The sequence below is a fragment of the Saccostrea cucullata genome, unplaced genomic scaffold (genome assembly GCF_032062105.1).
Source record: "Saccostrea cucullata isolate Sc308-1 unplaced genomic scaffold, CSIRO_AGI_Scuc_v1 ctg4619, whole genome shotgun sequence".
In the NCBI taxonomy this organism is placed as follows: domain Eukaryota; kingdom Metazoa; phylum Mollusca; class Bivalvia; order Ostreida; family Ostreidae; genus Saccostrea; species Saccostrea cuccullata.
In genome coordinates, this window is record NW_026930661.1 from 1 (window position 1) to 23097 (window position 23097).

The 23097-nt window shown below is 34.1% G+C and overlaps 2 protein-coding genes across 2 annotated transcripts in view; one reads left to right on the forward strand and one right to left on the reverse strand.

Annotated features, from left to right (window-relative positions):
• Positions 1-8912: 8912 nt before the first annotated feature.
• Positions 8913-11591, reverse strand: LOC134229532 (uncharacterized). The gene is made up of 2 exons (XM_062711285.1): positions 11561-11591; positions 8913-10622 (listed from the first exon to the last, which is right to left on the reverse strand). The coding sequence occupies exon 2, from the start codon at positions 10608-10610 to the stop codon at positions 8931-8933; it is 1680 nt and encodes a 559-aa protein (XP_062567269.1). The 5' UTR covers positions 10611-10622; positions 11561-11591; the 3' UTR covers positions 8913-8930.
• Positions 11047-23097, forward strand: part of LOC134229535 (uncharacterized) — a gene marked incomplete at its 3' end in the record, with an annotated part of 30561 nt that continues 18510 nt past the window's right edge. Inside the window, exons 1-5 of the mRNA XM_062711286.1 lie at positions 11047-11050; positions 16057-16121; positions 21021-21103; positions 21217-21283; positions 21517-21652. Of these exons, the coding sequence (XP_062567270.1) occupies positions 11047-11050; positions 16057-16121; positions 21021-21103; positions 21217-21283; positions 21517-21652 (355 nt within the window). The remainder of the gene's footprint in view (positions 11051-16056; positions 16122-21020; positions 21104-21216; positions 21284-21516; positions 21653-23097) is intronic.

The following is a 23097-nucleotide window of genomic DNA, read 5'->3' on the forward strand; positions in this document are numbered from 1 at the left end:
CGCTTATATATCTGGTTCTTTTTTGAGAATGTGTGTCTGTTTCTCATGCATATTATGTAAGTAACTAATACTGTAAAATCACATATTTTTAAGGGGTCAAATTTTCGTGGTCTGAGTAAAAACTCTTGGTTTGGGATCTGAATTCGTGGATGAAGAATTTTTGAGTAGATATGTAGGTAGCATGTTATATTTCGTAGTGGACATGAATTCGTGGATCTCTTCATACCTCGAAAACAACAAAAATTAACCCCTATGAAAATTTGTGATTTCACAGTATTTGAACTTTTTTTAACAATTTGCATAAACTTTATTTGCTAACCCAGACACTACGATGACACCACTGCTTAAAATCAAAATGCTGACAGTGAAGAAAATCAATCTAAAGTAGAACCTAAAAGGAATGGAAAATCTGTGTATAGTAAAAAGTTTAAGTCTTCAAACTGTGTGAAAACAAACATTGATAATCAGGAAGATAAATTAATAGAGGGTGACGAATCACTGCCACAATTAATGAAACGAAATAAGACCAGGAGAGGTCAGATCAAAAACTCAAACTCTAAGTGTACGAAAAAGAGGAAAACTATGAAAAAGAAGAGACGAGGGAGAGACGAGTCTCGAACAGAGATACAGGAGGAGAGAGATGAATTGTGTAGGAGGGACGACACTGTTAACAATGAAGTCAGTTCTCCGATTCCATATGTTGGGAAAATGGATCACTCAGAAGGAAGCTCACCAATACCATACGGTAGACTTGAATTTAGAGAATTTTGAGATCTCTTACAGAAAACATCAGAGGAGAAGAAGGAGTTCAACATGATTCCCTGAATCCGCAGACAACTAAACATTCACCGAACTGTATGGACACTGAGGAACCAAACAGCAAAACAGACAGCAAGCAGCTCGCTATCAGTGATGATGGGAAAAGGTAAAACAGAAAACTAATTAATACATGTAATCCCAGATAGCAGGATGTTATTGGACCTTTGTTGGGCCAACAATGCTTCTTATGTTGGGCCACCGTTTGCATTCAACATTGGGCCATCGGTAATTTGCCCATCGGCCTTTAATCAAACCAACTTGATGGCTTATTGTTGGGCCAATGTAACAGTTAATATTGGGCCACTGTTGGGCCAATGTATTATTTCAACGTTGGGCAAACGTTATTTTTGTGCAATTGGGGCATTGTAAGCAATTAATGTTGGGCCAACAGTAATTTGCTCATCGGCCCTTAATAAAGCCAACTTGATGGCTTATTGTTGGGCCAATGTAACAGTTAATACATGTATTGGGCCACTGTTGGACCAATGTATTTTTTCAATGTTGGGCAAACGTCATTTTTGTACAGTTGGACCATTGTACGCAATCAATGTTGGGCCAACGGTAATTTGCTCATCGGCCCTTAATCAGACCAACTTGTTGGCTTATTGTTTGACCAGCGAACGGATATTATTGAGCCATTGTTGGGCCACTTATTCTTTAAATTTAGGTAAACATCATTTTTGGGCCAACGTTGGTTTGCATCCTATTGGCTCTCCATTATTACAACTCATTTGCTCTTCACTGGTTGGTCATTTGTCCTCAAAATTGACAAACAAATATATACAACAAAGTTATACTAGTTTTGTAGTACAGTTTAATGGTAAAAGCCCTTTAATACTATCTATATATGCTATGTATGCTAGATTAATTGTTTAATACATACTCTCAATATCTCATAGAATTGCCATCAACAAGTATTGCATTGTAAGTAACTCTACATTAATTAAAAAAATGAGGAAAAAGAAATCAAAATATGAAATTAAATTATAACATACTATAATTTTATTGCTCAGTGCATGAAGAAAACACTTATATGGAACTAAAAGTTAATGCTCACTTGAAGCTATACATGTAGGGTTACATGACTGTATACTCCCTGTCTGACATAAATTTATGCACAAGTTCATTAAATTACAGGTGTCAATAGGCACGTCTAACAAATAAACAAAGCCCTCCTGTTCTAAAAATAATACTAAAATGAATCTCGTCATTTTGTTTACTTACACAAAAAAATGATTCTGGTATGTGCATCGTGTTTGTAACCGACAAACAGACACAGAAAAGGGTAGAACAACAGGTATGTCACACTATATTACAGAAAAAATGATCATCTGATCCCTCTCCTAAGCCTCCTCTTCTCTCTTCCAGTTCTCGTCCTCCCCTTCTTTTCTTCTTTGTCCGACTCTTCCTCCCTCATCCCTGTCCTTGGCATACCTTAGCTTTTCTTTGGTATTGTTCTCAATGTTTTTTTAGAATCTCCAGTAGCACTAAAGTTGTAGTATTTCGTACTTAATACATTTGTTACTTTTCTCAGTAATGAGTAAACATACGATTAAATTTACTAGTACAGTTGTATATCACTATATGTTTAAGCTGTCAATTAAGGAATAACCGTCTTGTTTGTTTCATGATGTGATTAAGTGATTAGCTTGCGTGATGAAGGCATTTATGCATAACATTTCTACACTTGATCATCATCATCATCACAACGATTTTGCTGCAATGTTGCCCCATATAAAATACATGTATAGAAAATTTGTTGTTACACTGAACAATTGCAAATTTCAAATGAAAGAACCCAATTTATGTTTAGTACTAAATAAATTTTGTTTTAACTTCAACAAGTTCAACATTTTAAAATTTATATGATCATTTACTCGATGTTGAGTGTATATAAGTAAATTAAGAGGTAGACTTCGGAAAAGTATTTTACTAGACACAAGTTTCAATCTAAATAAGGGGCAAATTATTTATTGTTTTAACTGTATCAAAACACATTTGTTATTTTTATACTTCCATTTATTTTTCTTGTATAGAAACAAAAACTTTAAATTTATTTTAGCTAGAGCTCGTTTTTTCAAGTAGGATTGGTTGTAGATTTATTTCTGATTGTAAAGACGATCAGATTTGTTCATATACAGATTTGTAACAATTAGATTTTATACACATTGGCACAATGTTGGTCCAAAATATCGGGCCAACGTTGGGCCAAGGAGCAAAATGACACTGGGCCAACGTCATTTGCCAACATCGGCCCAAAGTTCTTGTTGACGTTTCGCAAACAATGTCGCATTCAATGTCGTTGGGCCAATATCTGTAGAAATAACACTCTACATCGGGCCAACGTTGGCCCAACATATCGGGCCAACATTGGGCCGATGAGCAAACTTAAATTGGGTCAATGTCATTTGCCAACAATGGCCCGATGTAACCAATTTCATTGGCCCAACGTTGGCCCAATGTTAGCATGCTATCTGTGGGTACAGTGTTGACCTAACAGCACCTGGCCTCTGCACTTCCCTGTGTCTGATTTACACAGATTTGTACATGATATCGTTTAAAAAAAACGTTAATTTTGTGCCGAGGCAAACATATTATAAATACTTACAAAGTGGATGCTGATATGCAAGGTATGTCTCGTTACGCTCGCTCGTGTCAGATTAAAATGGCGCGGATATTACAAGTAGCCCGGCAATCTCCCATGCAGAGTACTCGTTCATTTCTATCTCAGACACCTCTGAAATGGGCTCACGTCAAGATTTTTGACATAACGTATAAAACGTGATATTTGAAGGATTGTTTCAATTCAAATTAATAGTTCTGAATTGATTTAGTAAATATTTAGTAAATATCTATCTCAAAACTCAGACATAAGCATAGACATTGAATAATAACAAATTAAAACAAACGCACTATTTCTCGTGTTTAACACTGTGTATACGCGAGCCAATGACAGAGGTGAATGTATGAGCCGATGGTAGATGGTAGAGAGTGGTAGCCCGGTTGTTGTACACCCATGATGCTCTGACAGATTCCTGGTATATTTGGCCAACGTAGGGCCGACGCCAATCCCCAAACAAATATTTTCTCTCATGATAATAGTTTTATGATATAATGTCAACAGTTAGCCCAACATTAGCGCAGCAATATATTGACGTTTCATAGATGTCTTATTTTAGTTAAATTAAGTAGCATTCAGTCTAATCTTCTCCAGAGAGGACTTTGACCCCAATCTAGATGCTCATGACTGCTATGTTAGTGAATCAGACGATGAAGATTTACCAGATGTACTCACTCCACAAGGTATGATCATGTCTCTTATTCTTTGTCCATAATTTCTTTTACAAAATTGTATATAAATGTCAGAAAGTTCATTTGGTCAGTTTACCCAAAGTGACCAAATCAATGCAAAATAAGAAAAACTAGAGGTGCTGTGAGCAATGAGCTCACTAAATGATACCCCCGCCTCCCATAATGTCCATGTGTTGCTATATATTGTTTTACGGTAATGTGTAAAGAGGGGGTGTTGCTAAAACGCGGAACGGAAAACGGAAATTTTTTGTCAAACAAATAACATAGATTCGATATAAATCAAATAAAAGAGCGATATTCTTATTATGCACGCAGTGTCGAATTCGCGAAATCATGAAAGGGTGAGTGGTCTGTCTAGAACACAGCCACATTAAAAATTGGTTTAGTAAACCTTATATATATTTTGGACACTAAAAGGTTTCATACCTACTACAACTTCTCAGACCTTTCTGATGAGCGGGAAAACAAACTCATTTTTTACGGGTCATTCATATACACCTCCTCCTCGCCCCCTCCCCCCAAAAAAAACCCACATATATGTACTGCAAATTAAACAAAATTTAACTTCATTGAATGCAAAGATTCTGTATTATATCTACCACATGAAAGTTTTCCATCCAGAATTATGAAAGAAAATATATAGAAAGCGACTCTATTTTGAATAAATTTTTTATAACCAGTGTGTATAAGAGATGTTTATTCAAGCTTGCTGTAAAGGTTTGCCCTAAACGTAATCTTAATAAATTTTTTTACATTTAATTTCTCTTTCCATGGTTCATCTAGATGTCAAATACCACCCCCCCTCTCAGTCAAAACTATTTACTACAGAAATGTTCGGTCAAGTTGACATCCTCATACTTTTTGTGAATGTAATTAATGTAGTATTAGGGACCTATATGTATAATTAATTAGTATATATGTCCCTGGTAGTATTAAAGTTAGTGTAAAAAAAATAGTACTGAAAGATGTTGGAGTTGGAACTTATCCCCCACCTGAATCAAACAATTGTTTTCTTTTTGTGTATTATCCTCCACCCCTCCCGAACCAAACAATTATCTTCTTTTTGTGTTATTGCTTGTCAAATACTTTTCAAGTTTGTTTATCCACCCTTTTCAAATTCGATTCTAGGTGACTGCTATGTTAGCGATTTTCGTAAATAAGAGACTGAGCATTACAAATTCAACTTGTTTTAAATAGTTGGGGATTGAATATGTACAAGATAGATCGTTTATGATAAAATCTGTATATTTTAAGTGATTTAATCTATAAAAAATACATTCCGTTTTCCGTTCCGTTCCGCTTTCCGTTCCGTTTTCCGTTCCGCGTTTTAGCAACACCCGTAAAAGAGGAATAACTCGTCCTATCAAATTTATCCAGAATCTTCTATATGTGACGTCATAGGTAAACAGATAATGTGACGTCATAGGTAAACATATAATGGCAATGTTCATGTTTTGCTATGGGAAACCTAAAATACGTGTCGAATAAAAAAGTAAAATAGGAGGTGCACAATGGCAATATGTAATAAAGATTCTGTGAAAGTTTCATTAAATTTCACTCAGTAGTATAAGAGGAGTTGCGGATAAGAGATAAAGCGTAACAGACGGACGGACGGACGGACGGACATCCCGATTACTATATATCCTCCCACTTTTAAAGCGGGGGGGGGGGTATAATAAATAGCAAAGAGGATCAATGCAGAGCCATTTGAAGAGCTCTAAACCAACTTTTTACTATGATCCCATAATTCTGCTACTTTCTTACTTTTCTATGGCCCTTTTCACAAAATAATTTACGACTCACTGGCCAAGACCAAAACTTTTCCCCATTTTAAATTAATTATCTAAGCAGCGAAAATCTAATGTTAGTATTTCATTATATCAATATTTCTTAATTTAATTGAAATTAATTATTTAGAAAAATATCTTTATAAAATAAATAATTACAGAATGGTGAAACTTTAGTCTAAGTTGTAAGATTTTTTTGTAAAAAGGCCCACAGATTATTACATTTTCAACTGTGAAATACTGTTATTTATTCATTGAATAAAAGTGATATCCTGTCACAGTGTGAAAGGATATCAAAATAATATCCTGTCACAGTGTGACAAATATCAGAAGTGCAGTAAAACTCTTGATTTTCCTTCCCATAACGAAGAGTATAAAGAGAAAATATTTCTTGGACTTTTATGATATAGAGAGGGAGTAAATAAACCATTCTGAAAGAGAATAAGGCTGCCAAGGTTCCACAAAATATGTTGTTGAAATCCAAGTTTATAATGTTTTCAATATCGTATCAGATGACGTCTCAACCGCTCAACTATGACATCATGTAGCCAATGACTGTATAAGAAAAAGGGAAAATGTCATTGAAAGAAAATGTAATAAACAGAAAATTTAATGTTTTGTAGTTGAATATGGATTTTATTTCACTCGTGAGACAGGATTTTTTCACTCGTGCTTCGCACTCTTGAAAATATCAAAAAATCCTCTTCCACTTTTGAAAAAAATTCCATATTCAACTACGAAACATTGAATTTTCTCTATATATTTCTCACCATGAGCAATTGTTTAATTATACAGTGTATACTTGATTACGATGGCTCCCTGGAGTCAAGGTTAGTTTCAAAATGACAAATTTGGAATGAATGAAATTTTTCCAGGATACAATAGTTGCTTGATAGTATTGCTGTGACATCACAGTGATATTGTGGAATGATTTTAAGGGTTTTCCACACATCCCCAGCTTATGTTCTCATATTACTGTTTATTTATTGCTCATGAACTTTTAACAAGCATATATCTGATAGTCTTAAAACTGGTCTGGAATTGGAATATAATTATTATACCCCACTCCTAGGGAGAGGAGGCGGGGTGTCTAGCTGCCTGTCTGTTCCCTTTAAATAGAACGTTCTATTGTCCTTAAATTGATATTGTCCTACGGACCCAGTTTAATGATAGAATTCGTTCCATGTATTTGTAATGTAGCAAAATTGTAATGTTCCAAATGTAAACATGGCTGATAATTTTGAAGCGAGAGAAAAACCTTGAGAAAATTAATTAGATTTTGTCTATACATGGATTATTTTTAGGGATAAAAGGCATATGCAATTTCAAAAAGGTTTGTAGCTCACCTCGATGAAGTCGAGATGAGCTTAAGCTATACCCCCAGCGTTGGCTTCGGCGTTAGCATCGGCGTCCAAGGTTAAAGTTTAAGGAGCAAGTCCATTCCCAAGTAACTATAAGCCCTACCTGAACCAAACTTGCATGGATGATGCATGTAGGGATGTACACTACCAGACTTGCTTTGGAAGCTAGATCTGACCTACATTTTCAAGATGAGTGACCAGGTTAAAGTTTTTTGAGCAGGTCCATTCCCAAGTAACTATAAGCCCTACCTGGACAAAACTTGCATGGATGATGCATCTAGGGATGGACACTACCAGACTTGCTTCAGATGCAGGATCTGACTTACATTTTCTAAATAAGTGACCAGGTTAAAGTTTTTGGAGCAGGTCCATTCCCAAAATGAGTGACCAGGTTAAAGTTTTTGGAGCAAGTCCATTCCCAAGTAATTATAAGCCCTATCCGGATCAAACTTGCATGGATGATGCATCTAGGGATGGACACTTCTAGACTTGATTCGGATGCTGGATCTGACCTACATTTTCAAGATGAGTGACCTTGTTAAAGTTTGTGGAGCAGCTCCATTCCCAAGGAACTAAAAGCCCTACCCGGACCAAACTTGTACGGATGATACATTTTGGGATGGACACTACCAGACTTGCTTCGGATGCTGGATCTGACCTACATTTTCCAGATGAGTGACCAGGTTAAAATTTTTGGAGCAGGTCCATTCCCAAGGAACTATTAGCCCTACCCAGACCAAACTTGCATGGATGATGCATCTAGGGATGGACACTACAAGACTTGCTTCGGATGCTGGGTCTGACCTACATTTTCACTCCCAAGGAACTATTATCCGTACCTGAACAAAACTTGCATGGATGATGCGACTAGGGATGGACACTACCAGACTTGTTTCGGATGCTGGATCTGACCTTTATTTTCCATAAAAGAGACCAGGTTAAAGTTTTGGGAATAGATTAATCCCAATGAACTTGAAGTCCTTGATATCTGCAGTTTTAACAAATTTATGAATATTTGTTTACACTATACATGTTTTTTTCACGCTACATGCATAGAAATGTGTTTATGCCATGTAAGGGATTAAAACAACTTGCAAGAAAATTGTTTTTGGGATAAATACTAGATATAAAGAAAATATTATGTGATATTTGCATTATTTACACCGATAACATTCGTCGAGTTGAGCTTTGTAATCTTTGATTACCTTATATGTTGATTAATTTGGTAGTTATTTGCAATGCAAATCATTTCATATTGTTCAAAATCATTTCGTGGCGGATCCGCTATGATTTGCTACAGTGCAAGTATCTGGGACATATTCTAACTGTGGTGAGGGTTAGAGGGCTTGTACCGAGACACAGTTAGATTATTCTAACTTTTGTCTATTATGCTACAAACACTCAAAGATCTGCTATTTTATTGAGAGAAAAAATGGACACATATTTTGGGTTCACACCATTATTTAATTAAACCATGTGTTCATTGTTTATGATTAGGATGTCACTCTCAATTTACTGCATATTTTTCCCATGACAGAAACCTTCATTTTAAATCATTTATAAGTCTACTTTTATTAAATCAGTCATATTTTATAATGTTTTAGTTATAACTTATATTTAAAAAATAAAGAAAACGGCACAATTATACATCTCACTGCAAATATTTGACTTTCTTCACTTTATTGTTTCCATTTTGAGCAACAAACAGATTGTCATTTGTATCTATACACAGTCCACAGGGTTCACTCAGTCCACAGTCTATGTAACGAAGGAACTGTCCATCCTGGTCTATGATGTGGACACAGTCATTGTTATAATCAGCTGTAAGGATGTGACTCTGACTGTCTGTGGTAATTCCTAGTGGATAGAATGGTTTGTTATTCATATTAGGAGTATGTCCAGTGTACCTGAACCTCAGTTTCCCGGCCTGATTGACCACCACTACTGCTCTAGCTCCCCAGTCAGACACACAGATATCAAGGTTCCTATTCTCTGTTGTGTAACTACCAGATTGATAAAGATGATTACCTTTATCATCTAACTGAATGATTTGTTTCTCTGTGGAGCCGAAATAACGGACAACTTTTGTTTGTTTTTTATCATCACTGTACATGACAACCAGGAGGTCACCAGAGGAGGTACTACAGACACCTTTAGGTTTCCAGTTCTGTAGTCTGATCACCTCCTCTATCTTCTTCTTCACAATGTTCACAGTTCTATCATCATAATCAGTATAAACTAGATCTCCACTTTTTGTCACTACTATGTCCTTTGGTCTGTTCCCTGACTTGGTTTTGATTGACTTGAGGAGTGATCCCTGATTGATGCTGTAGAGTTTCATGGTGCTCTCATATCCACTTGTCCAGATTTCTTCATCACTCAGACAGGCCACATTGTAAAGGCCTCCATACCCAGTGTCTATGGTGGTGACAGTCTCTGGTTCATCAAGCAGCTGTTTGACTAGAGGAGAGGATCCAGCTTCTGGTGATTTCTGTGTTGTCTTCATGCTGTAGCCATGTTTATCTGAAGTTAAAGAACTTGATGATAAGGCTCCAAACAGTTTGAAAAGTTCTTCTTTGTGTATTTTTTTTGGCATGAATTTGGGTAAAGATGGCATTATTTGGTGTGGAAGATTTCTATATATATGTACACTGGATGTGACACTAAACAGTTTTGACATGTCATTGGTGTCCGCAGCCATGTCAATTGTATCGATTTCTCCCTTGATGTCAGACATTGTCTTGTTTATTTCATTCAGATGTTTCTGTAAAGTTTGTAACTGTGTGTTTTTCATCTCATAAACTTCAGCTTTAAGTTTCTGGACAAATTTGTCAATTTCTCTGTGCCAGTCCTCTCCATGTTTTGTTATGGCTGTTGAGAGGTCTCCATATTCCTTTTCTAACTGACTCATTCTGTTTTGTACATCAGAGGCAATGGCCTGGTAGGTTGGATAAATTGTGTCATCTAATTCATTTCTTTCTTTTGTGATACTTTCTTTCTTTTCATCCATAACTCGCAAGATTTTAGATAATTCATGACCTAAATGTTGATTAGATTCAATGCAGTTGATACAGACAGGAATGTCACATTGTTTACAGAACATTTTACATCGTTCCCTGCTATGAAATGTACATCTAGGGTAGAGGGGAGTGGATTTTCTGGACTGAAATTTGACGACTTTGTGGTCCTTGGATTCATCTGTTGAGATGTGTTCTCCCACACAGGCCTTACACAGGTTGACAAGACATGTATCACAGTGCATCTGTACCACAGCGGTCTCACACAGGTCACATCGCATCACGTCCTGGGCACTGGTACGGGGGTCCATCATTAGATCTTGTTTCTAAAGCATAAAAATTTAACATTAATAATAAATCCATGTAATGAAAGTGTTTGAAACTCACTGTAAAATTAGCTAGACATGCAGGGTTGATTGCTAGTGAAAGTTGTCATCCCTGCCAAAAATGTACTAGCCTGTAAAAAATGTCTTTTATAAGTTCGTTATAGCAGTATTGTGAATGGGGCCAACTCACTATATATTCTATCCCGGACCTATAGGCTGATGAATTCTACTTAATTGTTTGCTTGTTACACTTAGCAATGACTAATATTAGTTGATTTGAGAGAGTTTTATCAAATATCCTCATTTTGATACATGGAAAAATTTTACTTTTCCAGTGGGGCATCAATACGTGCAGATCTGTTTGGCAGTGACAAAATTTGTCTGTCTCGAGCAGTCAGATGCAAAGTTATTTTAAACATCGGTAATGGGTTTGTGGGCAACTTGCATTAGGCAGATATAGATGGACAAATGTTGTAATTAGCACATCAGACCAAGAGCATTGTTTTTTTTAAAGGAAGAGCAAAAAAAATTGACAAGCAAACAAAAAATATAAAATGCCCATACTCATTGTCTTTTCTTTTGGGGTGGAGGGGGGATGATCTTTCACTAAGTTTTATGTAAATCTTATTTTATTTAGAATTGGCCAGAGTTTGACTTTGCAGCAACAAAAAGTGGGGAAACCAATCAACCTTTTTATGAAAAATTCTATATTAAAACTTTCAGGAGAGTTGGGAGGATTGAGCCCATGTCACATACTACAAGCCCGCACATGTTCATGAACAAGTCATTGGATTACACTATTTAAACAAGGTTCATTGAATCTGAAGTTTTTAAAGAAATTTTTCTTTCAATAGTTAAAGCCTATGGAAGTTCATTTAAGATTTTCGATGATTTTGTGAACATTTCATAATCACAGAAAAACTTGCTGTATTTCCTACCTGACTTCAGCAATGGCGGCCGTCCTTGATCCAAGTGCTGTGTCTATACACTCTAATCATGTGGCACACCTGTGTTATCTACCTGTCTGGTATTTATACTTCCTGGTCTAGAAGGAGATTTAAATACCTTATTACAAGCAAAATGCTGTTTAAAATGCAAGATTTATTTCATGAAATATTTGTTTACCAATTCCTGTGAATTGAATGGATTCAGCATAACTGTCCGCCACCTTTACAAAAGGTAGCTAGGTACACTTTCTCCATAACCAATATAATCAGACTAACTACAGGTACTGTGAGCAATGAGCTCACTAAATGATACTCCCCGCCTCCCATATGAATATAATGGCAGCATCCATGATTTGCTATGGGAAACCCAAAATATATTTCGGATCAAAAATTAAAATAGGAGGTGCAAAATGGCAAGATGTAATAAAGATTCTGTAATCAAATTTCATTCTGTGGTTTGAGAAGAGTTGCAGATAAGAGATGGGTACCCCAAACCGTAACAGATGGATGGATGAACGGACAGAAAGACATACCCATTACTATATACCCTCCCGCTTTTCAAGCGGAGGAATAACTAACTTGCCACATAGCGTGGTGAAGAAATAGTAAAATACTTGTAGATATCGTGAAATTGGATTATAACTTCAGTTATTTTAAGGAGGAATGCCACACCAACTTTTTATTTTATAGATCTCTGAGTCAACCTTTTTAGACAATGGTTTCAGCATTGAAAGGCCATTAGCTCTTAATTATTTTATATGAATTTTTTGTATTTTTTTCAAAGAAAACGAAAAAAATCAATTACATCTAAATTAGATGCTATCTTGTAAAATTTTTGCTGTAAATGAATGCATCACATGAATACGTAATGAAATATGTAAAGTCTGGTTAGACTTTTTATTTTTTTTTATAAAAAATTATTTATGAAAATAAAGCACATAATTTGTAAATATTTTTTAAACTTGTGGTTAAAATCTTCTTAAAACAAGCCTCAACTAGGGAGAACATATTCATTTATCGCATTTATAAAAGAAAATGAAACGAAATAGCCAAATTTTTGAGAAATTAATTTTTTTTAATTTTGGCCAATCCCGATCAAAATTAAACCGATCCCGACCATAATTGTACAATTATTGCAAATAAATGACATTTTCCTATGAACACTAGTCTGATTAGGACCTGAAAATAAAATAGATTTCTTCATTGTAAATACATGAAGAGGCAATAAATTAGTATTTTATTCATTTTGTGTTAATTTTGATTGGGATCAGTTTAATTTTGATCAGGTTAGGTCCAAATATTAAAAAAATTAATTTCTCTAAAATTTCTCAATTTCGTTTCAATTTCTTTTAAAAATATGATTGACAAACATGTTGTCCTTAGTTGTGACTAGTTTTATGGTGTTTTTAACCATAGTTTTAAAAAATATTCAAAATTATGTGTCTTATTTTCATAAATAGTTTTTTATTAAAAAAAAATTAAAAAGTCTAACCAGACTTTCTTTACATATTTTATTAGGTATTCATGTGATGCAATCATTTAAAGCAAAAATTTAACAAGAAAGCATTGTAATTAGATGTAAATAATTTTTTCTTTTTCTTTGAAAAAACACAAAAAATTCATATAAAATAATTAAGAGCTAATATCAGCCTTTCAATGCTGAAACCATTGTTTAAAAAGGATGACTCAAAGATCTATAAAATAAAAAATTGGTGTGGCATTCCACCTTAAGCCAAAAATAATACAACTTGTGTAAGAAGGAAATGTAAGATAGATTTAAGTTTGCATTCAGTGAGATACTATAGGTATGTCACTCGTGACCTTTTCAGAAAAGTTCAGACAGAACATTTTGTTTATTAAATGAAGGATATGGAAATAACGAACAGTATTCAATCTCAACGTCCATTAAACAATATACAAAATAAGAGCAGAGCAAACACGGACCTCCGAAACATCAGAGGTGGGATCAGGTGCAATGGAGGAGTGAGCATCCCCTGCCGACCGGTCACACCCGCCGTGTGTTCGTTGTCATAATCAGGAAATAACGGAAAAAATCCGTCGTCAATTCAGTGTATAAATAATGGACTTACAATTGGTATGAAAAACGTCAGTCAGCATTTCATTCAATGATAAATTGTATTTGCTGACAAGGTCATTGTATCGACCATAGAATTTACGAAATGATGACTTTAAACGAGACTGTTGATATTCTTGTTTCATTAACTTGCTTGTCAATAATTTACCTCGTTTAAGAAATTGTTCGTACGTAGAGCATGCTCTTGCGTATCGAATCAACTGAGATTTATATACTCCGTATGCAGGTGATGAAGGTATATTGCTGCATAAGTAAGGGAAGTTGACGATAGAAAAGTTAAAGTCATCACGTTTATCATATAGCTTGGTTGTTAGATTACCATTAGTGTCTTTTTCAAGTAAAATATCCAAGTATGAAGCAGAAGTGTCGGACTCTGTGGTATCTTTTATCTCAAGCTCACCAGGATATATCGTGTCGACGTAGGAATGGAAATTATCATTATTAATTGACAATACGTCGTCGATATATCTAAATGTCGAGTTGAAGGCCACAGCAAGTGTTTTCTTCTTTTCACGCATAAGATTTTGCATAAATTCTGCTTCATATGAATATAAAAATAAGTCTGCTAATAACGGAGCGCAATTTGTACCCATGGGAATTCCAATAGATTGTTGGAATACCTGGTCTCCAAAAACCACATAGATATTGTCAATCAGAAACTCAAGCATGTTCTTGATGTCAACTTCAGAGTACTTATATGTGCAATCAGAATCTGTTTTTTTATCAAAATAATTTTTCAAATGACCAATGACGAGGTAAGTAAATTTACGAGTTCCATTTTTGTTGAAGAAGCAGCTGTCAATGATATCAAAAAGCCTGGATTTTAATTTGTCATGGGAAATTGTTGTGTATAAAGTTGAAAAGTCGTAAGTTTTTAAGCTGTTGATTTTTGTAAAGTCTTGTGATTTCAAATTGTCCAAAAGTTCTTTAGAACTTTTAAGTATCCACATCTGATTTACACCACTTCTTGAATATATAGTTGTTCAGTACTATTGAAGTTTTTCTTTCACTACTGTCAATATTTTAGTGAGAAGTAACGAAAGAGGCTTGGTTGAACATTTACTGGAACCTGCAATGTATCTTTGTTTGTAAGGATTCTTATGAAGTTTCGGAATCCAATATATATAAGGGAGTTCAAATTCATTTTGGCTCTGTGGAATATTAAAAGTATTCAAAACTGACAGGTGATTTTGAAGAATTTCTTCCTTATAAAGAGAAGTATGAGTATAAGTAGGATTACCACTTGTAGAATTACATCCAAGTTTTTCTAGAATGCAATTTATATAATGAGCCTTACAAACGAAGACAATGTTGTTACCTGCTTTGTCGGCAGGAACCAGTACGTACTGATCGTGTAATCTATCTAATTCTTTTTTCACTTCTGGTTTATTGAACACAGAAGGATAGATGGTTTTCATTTTGCCCCTCAATCTTTTAATACGTGACTTTAACATGGATCTGATACATTTAATCCATTCTGACAAGGTGTCAATGTCTTCTTTTTCATATCTGGCCCATCGTCTGGCGTAATTTTCAACAGAATCCATAATATTTATGAAATTCCGATGCCAGTTGAAGGATCGGGGTTCCCTATATTTAGGACCTTTTAAAATAAGTGATCTAAGGTCCTCATTACGAACTATTTTTACGTCACCTGTAATAACGTGTCCAGCAGGACTATAGTTATAGGGCGAAGAAGAACATGAACACGAAGGAGGATTATTTTTCAGATAGTCTGTATCCAGGCCATGTAAAGTGTTTTTGTAATTGAAAAGTTTGGAAGCAATGGTCGATGTATATTTGTATGAAATACAAGGTGTAGTCTTTAACTTGAAATATGGTGGAATACAAGACTGGACCCTTTTGTGACTAAGAATATTACTTATATTAACCGCGTCAATTCCTTAATTGGCATATTGAAGTTTAAGGAAAAGACGGATTGTTTTAGCTGCATTTTCTTCCGTGAAACGTGCGGGTTTAAAAAGCCTATGATATGCAATATCCATAATCACAGAATCGAGCCTATCTTCAGGTGACGATGAATCTAAAATTGGATGTTCCTTGGTCTTTTCAAGAAGACTATATACCGTTTGATTTTGTTTTTATAATTTATTGCAGTCTGATAATATATATTCAGTTTTATAATTATTATTGTTGGACGGCTACAGGTAAGTTTTTAGACTGCAAGAATAAAGGCATGATGTCACAGCGATGTTTTAAATTCACATTCTGTACTACTAAAAACTAGAAGCATCCAATATCTGTGATGCAAATTACATGTAAAGAACACATTCCATTAAAAGTATTTTGACTTCTCAGTTCTAATGCTGTTAATTTCATATTAATTACAATTATCATCACAAGCAATTTAAATCTGATTATTGTATTTCAGTGACAGTTAAGGAGAAGGACATTGTCTGGGTCAAGTGGAAAGGATGTCCTGTGTGGCCAGCTGTTGTAAGTACAATAATATAAATCAACACAACACTAGATCTGTCTTCATATTTTAATATTTCTATTGTTTCTCAACTCTGACTGTTACACACAAATATTTCACTGGGCAAAAAGGAGGGCATTTTAACTCACCTAAGCTGAAGGTTCAAGTGAGCTTTTCTGATCAAAATTTTTCCGTCGTCTTTGGTGTCGTTGTTGTCTTCATAAACTTTTCATATTTTCATCTTGCCCCGTGGGGATCCGGGTTAGAATAGGTCCTCAGTTGTAAAAGGCAACTAAATGGGGCGGTCCTTCGGATGAGACTGTATAAACCGAGGCCCCGTGTCACAGCAGGTGACAAAGATCCCTTCCTGCTCAAAGGCCGTAAGTGCCGAGCATAGGCCTAAATTTGCAGCCCTTCGACGGCAATGGTGATGTCTCCATATCAGTGAAATATTCTGGAGAGGGACGTTAAACAGTAAACAATCAATCAATCAATCAATCATATTTTCATCTTCTTCTCAAGAACCACTGGACCAGTTTCAACTGAACTTGCTACAAAGTACACAGCCAATTGTGCCTAACGTTAATTTAGTGTTAATCTCAATTAACATTAAATTAACGTTAGCTTGATGTTAGTTTAATGTTACTTTCGTGTTAAGTTAATGTTAAAAATATTTACATTAATTTAACGTTAATTTTTAACTTTAATTTAACGTTAATTTTTAACATTAATTTAACTTAACATTAATTTCAAGTTAATTTTTAACATTAAATTAACATTAAAATTTCAATTTCATTAATTCATTAATTTAACGTTAATTAGTTAATGTTAATTTCATGTTAATGTGAATTTAACGTTTATTCTCTAATGTTAATTTCATGTTAATAAGAATAACATGAGATTAATGTTATTTCTCACATTTTAGACCAAACTGTAAACAATAGTTGCCAATTATTTTAGTGTTTAATTAATTTTTAAGAAGTTCATGTGTGGATATTCAAAACCGCCGGGGGTTGGGAGTTGGGGGGGGGGGGTAGGTACTTGTGTCGGAAATAATTTTTTAACCCAATATCTAAAAATAAAAATTGTGTTAGGAGTATACCATAGGTTAAAGAATTATTTCCTACACAATTTATTTCCGACACAAGTGCCTTTGTGTGTGTGTAAGGATGTGTAAGGGTGTGGGTGTGGGAAGGGGGGGGGGGGTTGCTCCAACTGTTAGCACCTCTTCACCTCGTCCAATTTTTTTTTTCATACATTCTTTAAAAAGTAATTTATCTAGACTGAATTTATATATATGAATGTCAATATTTGGATTTGGATTTTTTACCGGCTAAAATTTGTCCCTAGCTTTTCTCAGGATCGGTTTTGTTTTTTATCGGACGAAACTGTACGTCATGTTTGACGTCATCAGCTGTAACAGAAATTAAAAAAACACAGAGGAAAAAGGATCTCTATTGAAAGTAAGTGTTTTGTTACTTTTGTTGTCTTTGTAACATTACGTTTTTGAGAGTTTCATATTTTCAGAGGCCCCTAAATGTTTGAACTTGGGGAATCGGAAAAAAATCAGAATCGATTATCGGTAATAATCGGCTGGGCATAATCGATTAATAATCGAAATTTTGAACTCTAATGAAATTAATATAGAAAAGTTATAATTTAATCAGATTTCTGTCAGACTTTTACAAAAAAATCATTTACTTAAATAAAATATTCAAAAATATTAATTGAAATTTCTATTTTAAAATGTGGAAAATAATATTTTGTTTACTTTGAACAATATAGGACTATTGAAACAGAATGGGAATTTATTTTTTTTTTTATAAAGTACATGCAATGGGTATTTTACTGATACAAGTCTTACCTTTTATTTAATACATGTATTTATTTCTCAAAATTAGTTTTAATTATTAAAATTGCAAGTTTTAAAAGTAGTTATCCAGATGTAAAACATATTTCTGATTATGATTACGTTTAAAGATTGACTAGGCTAATTATGTTTTCCTTTGTATAGTTAAACCTTGCAATATTACTGTCTCCTGGTATTGGTCCCACCCCAAATTTAATCATGGCGGTAAAAGTATCAACAAGACACATGGGACTTGTTTTAGTATCAGCGAATAAAATTGTCATACTTTATTTCTATTACCAAATCCAAGTGCAAAGAGCATAAAAGTAGTGATGAAAGTTGAAAACATGGAAGGATTCCGTGTCTTGTTGATACTTTTACCGCCATGATTAAATTTGGGGTGGGACCAATACCAGGAGACAGTAATATTGCAAGGTTTAACTATACAAAGGAAAACATAATTAGCCTAGTCAATCTTTAAACGTAATCATAATCAGAAATATGTTTTACATCTGGATAACTACTTTTAAAACTTGCAATTTTAATAATTAAAACTAATTTTGAGAAATAAATACATGTATTAAATGAAAGGTAAGACTTGTATCAGTAAAATACCCATTGCATGTACTTTATAAAAAAAATAAATAAATTCCCATTCTGTTTCAATAGTCCTATATTGTTCAAAGTAAACAAAATATTATTTTCCACATTTTAAAATAGAAATTTCAATTAATATTTTTGAATATTTTATTTAAGTAAATGATTTTTTTGTAAAAGTCTGACAGAAATCTGAATAAATTATAACTTTTCTATATTAATTTCATAAGAGTTCAAAATTTCGATTATTAATCGATTATGCCCAGCCGATTATTACCGATAATCGATTCTGATTTTTTTCCGATTCCCCAAGTTCAAACATTTAGGGGCCTCTGAAAATATGAAACTCTCAAAAACGTAATGTTACAAAGACAACAAAAGTAACAAAACACTTACTTTCAATAGAGATCCTTTTTCCTCTGTATTTTTTTAATTTCTGTTACAGCTGATGACGTCAAACATGACGTACAGTTTCGTCCGATAAAAAACAAAACCAATCCTGAGAAAAGCTAGGGACAAATTTTAGCCGGTAAAAAATCCAAATCCAAATATTGACATTCATATATATAAATTCAGTCTAGATAAATTACTTTTTAAAGAATGTATGAAAAAAAAAATTGGACGAGGTGAAGAGGTGCTAACAGTTGGAGCAACCCCCCCCCCCCCTCCCACACCCACACCCTTACACATCCTTACATACACACAAAGGCACTTGTGTCGGAAATAAATTGTGTAGGAAATAATTCTTTAACCTATGGTATACTCCTAACACAATTTTTATTTTTAGATATTGGGTTAAAAAATTATTTCCGACACAAGTACCTACCCCCCCCCCCCAACTCCCAACCCCCGGCGGTTTTGAATATCCACACATGAACTTCTTAAAAATTAATTAAACACTAAAATAATTGGCAACTATTGTTTACAGTGTGGTCTAAAATGTGAGAAATAACATTAATCTCATGTTATTCTTATTAACATGAAATTAACATTAGAGAATAAACGTTAAATTCACATTAACATGAAATTAACATTAACTAATTAACGTTAAATTATTAATGAATTAATGAACTAATGAAATTGAAATTTTAATGTTAATTTAATGTTAAAAATTAACTTGAAATTAATGTTAAAAATTAACGTTAAATTAATGTTAAGTTAAATTAATGTTAAAAATTAACGTTAAATTAATGTAAATATTTTTAACATTAACTTAACACGAAAGTAACATTAAACTAACATCAAGCTAACGTTAATTTAATGTTAATTGAGATTAACACTAAATTAACGTTAGGCACAATTGGCTGTGTAACCTCCAAGGGTAAGGAAGGGTCTCAATGGTGGATCAAAGTTTTACATAGGAAATAAAGGGAAAAATCTCAATAACAGAAAAGCTATGTTAAGTCATATTGTCTTGTAAGCATCATCATGTATTGAAGACTTAAATTTGTTCAAATTATTAGTACCCTTTGGGGTAGGGAGGGAAATGATGGGGAGTCAAATTCAAATTATTACAAAGTAATATACAAACAAAATGTTTAAAAAATCTATAAAAATCTTTTTATCAAGAACTTTTTCAAGCAGTTATATGGAGAATTGATGTGGGGGCATTCCCAAGTAGTATTAGAATTCAAGCCCCCCCCCCCCCCCCCCCCTTTTAGAAAACTTTTCAAATCTGATCTAATCATTTGTGCGTCTTTCCTAGATAATGTGCTCAGATGAGCAATGTGGCCCCTGGGCCTCTTGTTACAATTGGGAACGAGCCCTAAATTAGGCCCATGGGGTAGTGGAAAACTCCTGTATACTGAAATTTATTTGCCGCACAATTAGCTTCAGAACTGTAGCTCTCTGCTTGAGAAAATTTGGACAGATAAAGCAGAGAGCTACATATCCAAGCATTGTAAAAACCTTCGGTTTATGCCGACAATTTTTGTAGCTACTTTAGGTATTTATTTTGTGTAGTTTACATACCTTCCCCAGCTTTGAAAATAATCTTAAATGGTATTTAAAAATTAATCATACTTTCAACTGCAGTTCCTGATCATTTACGTTCCTCCGATTCTTACAAATGGCTGTTTATGGTTTACGGATATCGAAATGGAACTCTTTTAAACCAACAATACAAAACTATATACAGGAATGTTTCGGACCCATAAAATGTAAACAAAGTATCAAATATTAGAGAATAGTATACCATTCTAAAGGCCAGTGAAAGTATAAACTACATGAAAAAAATACCCAAAGTAGCGACAAGAAATCGTCAGCGTAAATCGAAGGTTTTTACGACGATTGGATCTGTAGCTCTCTGCTTTATCTGTCCGAATTTTCTCATATAGAGAGCTACAGTTCTGCAGCTACCGCACAATAAACTCTCGTTCCTTGAGAATTTTTTTTTATTTGATGTAAGTAAATAAATTGATAGATTAACTTTATTTTGAATTATAAATTGACAATATAAGACATCTGTTAACAGGTCAGAAGACTGTGTAAGAAGAAGAAGAGAATTGTTAAGGTTTCCCTCACCCTCATTGAGCCTCACAGCTCTATCCCTAAAAGGTAACTTCATGACTGAAGAGTTCTCACTAAGGGAGATAGGTAATTCATTGATAATTAGTTTCTTAATATTTTCATAGTTTGCATGATTCAGAATAATATGCTTCAATATGCAGGTTGACCATGAATTACAATCCAAGAACAGTTATTCCTTATAACACCCAGGATTCAGATCTCTTCATGGTTTGTACATTATGCTTTTCTCAAGAACTGCATGTACTCTATGTTGTTGAAAAATATAAATAAATTAATGCATTGCAGTGCTTTTATAACTGATTATCTTTTAAGATTTTTAAAAGTAATTATTTTTAAATACACGGTGCTCTTTTAGTGAATTATACATGTACTTGATTTCCAGAAAGTGTCAAAATGATACTGATATACATTTCGTATAATTTTTTTTGTTTTAAACACAGGAAAAGGGAAGCAGTTTAGAGGGTGAGGGTCGGGAAAGGTTCACTAAGGCTGTAGATACAGTTCACAACTACATGACCAAGAAGATATTGGGAACTTTGAGGAAAGAGGACACAGAGTTCATGGAGAGTCTTCAAGGTAGTCATTCAGTCTATTCCACATTTTAGATAATGAAGGATTCCATTGATCCTAGAAAGCACATATGTTGTGTATACCGGTGTCATATAGTGAGACTTCCGCCATAGTGAGACTTCCCCCCGGAAGTCTGGCTATATAGTGAGTCTTCCCCCTGGGGGGAAATATGGCTATATAGTGAGACTTCCCCCCATAATGACCATAGTGAGTCTTCCCACTTCGGTTTTCGGTTTGGATTTTATATACATTGACATAGTTAAGAGTCAAAATCAGCAAGCATCGAGCATTGAATGGAAAGTCAAAATTTTATTTTTTCAAAAGCTTTTGGTATATGAAAGATTTTGTCTTACCTAATGCTAAAACACAATTAAATTTTTTTTCGATCGTATGAAGGGACTGGTAACCAAGGAAATTCATTTCCTTAGCAACGGGTTCATAAATCCTTATGAAAATCAATGATTTTTAGACAATTTTCTACGAATATGTTTTCTGAACGTGATAAGATAAGGTATTTTGGTTACTTTATTTGTTAAAAGATGGAATTACTTTATTCTCCAAAAATAGGAAAAACAAAATTTCTGCAGTGATATTGTTGCCATGACAACGGGAAAAGAACATGGCGTCAATGCTTATTAATTTTAAAAAAAGTTACATATGTTTTTCACTTTATTCACAAAATCTACAACCACTGCTGGAAAAATGAATGGTATGATCTTGTTAGGGGTTATCTATATGTCATATCTATACAATAAAATTTGCAGGCAACTTTAGCAGAAAAAAGTTACAAATGGTTAAAATGAGTGAAAATCTGGCATTTATAAGCTTTTTTGAAGGGTGGGGGTAATTTGAATACATATTCAGTGTCCATTATATTGGCCATATTGGTTCTGATCAAAGCATACTCATAACTTTACTATTGTTAATAAATAAATGCACATTCAATTTCAAAAGGAATTTTATATTCCTCACAAACGAAACTTGGAAAAGGGGGGGGGTTAGGAATCACCTTGTTCACCGATCCATATGTATGTAAAATTTTGACTTGTCCATAACATTTCAATGAAGTGCCACTGAAAGTTCATACTTGATATTAAGATTGCTTGCGATCGAGAGATGTGTCAAAAACTTGACTCAAGGTCATTTGAACAACTTCAAGGTCATTGGTAGAAGAAAAGTGCAACCTTTGCCCATTCTGTAACATTCTAATGAAAAGACTTGGTTTCATCTTGGGAATTATTTTTACGCTGTAGGTTTGTCATTACCTTGACCAAAATTCATTTGAACATGTTTGCCCTTGACTCAAGGACATAGCTTTTTCAAGGTCACTGCAGTAAAAGTGTACTATATGAGTTTGGCACATTCACATATTTAACTTCGAATGAAGGGATATTGGAAGTTTGTGCTCAACACATCGGTTTTACTACCTATGACTTGAGTATTTGTCATAG

Bases quoted from the DNA above. Each gene is read 5' to 3' on its own strand.
- LOC134229532 (XM_062711285.1), bottom strand. From the start codon at position 10,610: ATGATGGACCCCCGTACCAGTGCCCAGGACGTGATGCGATGTGACCTG.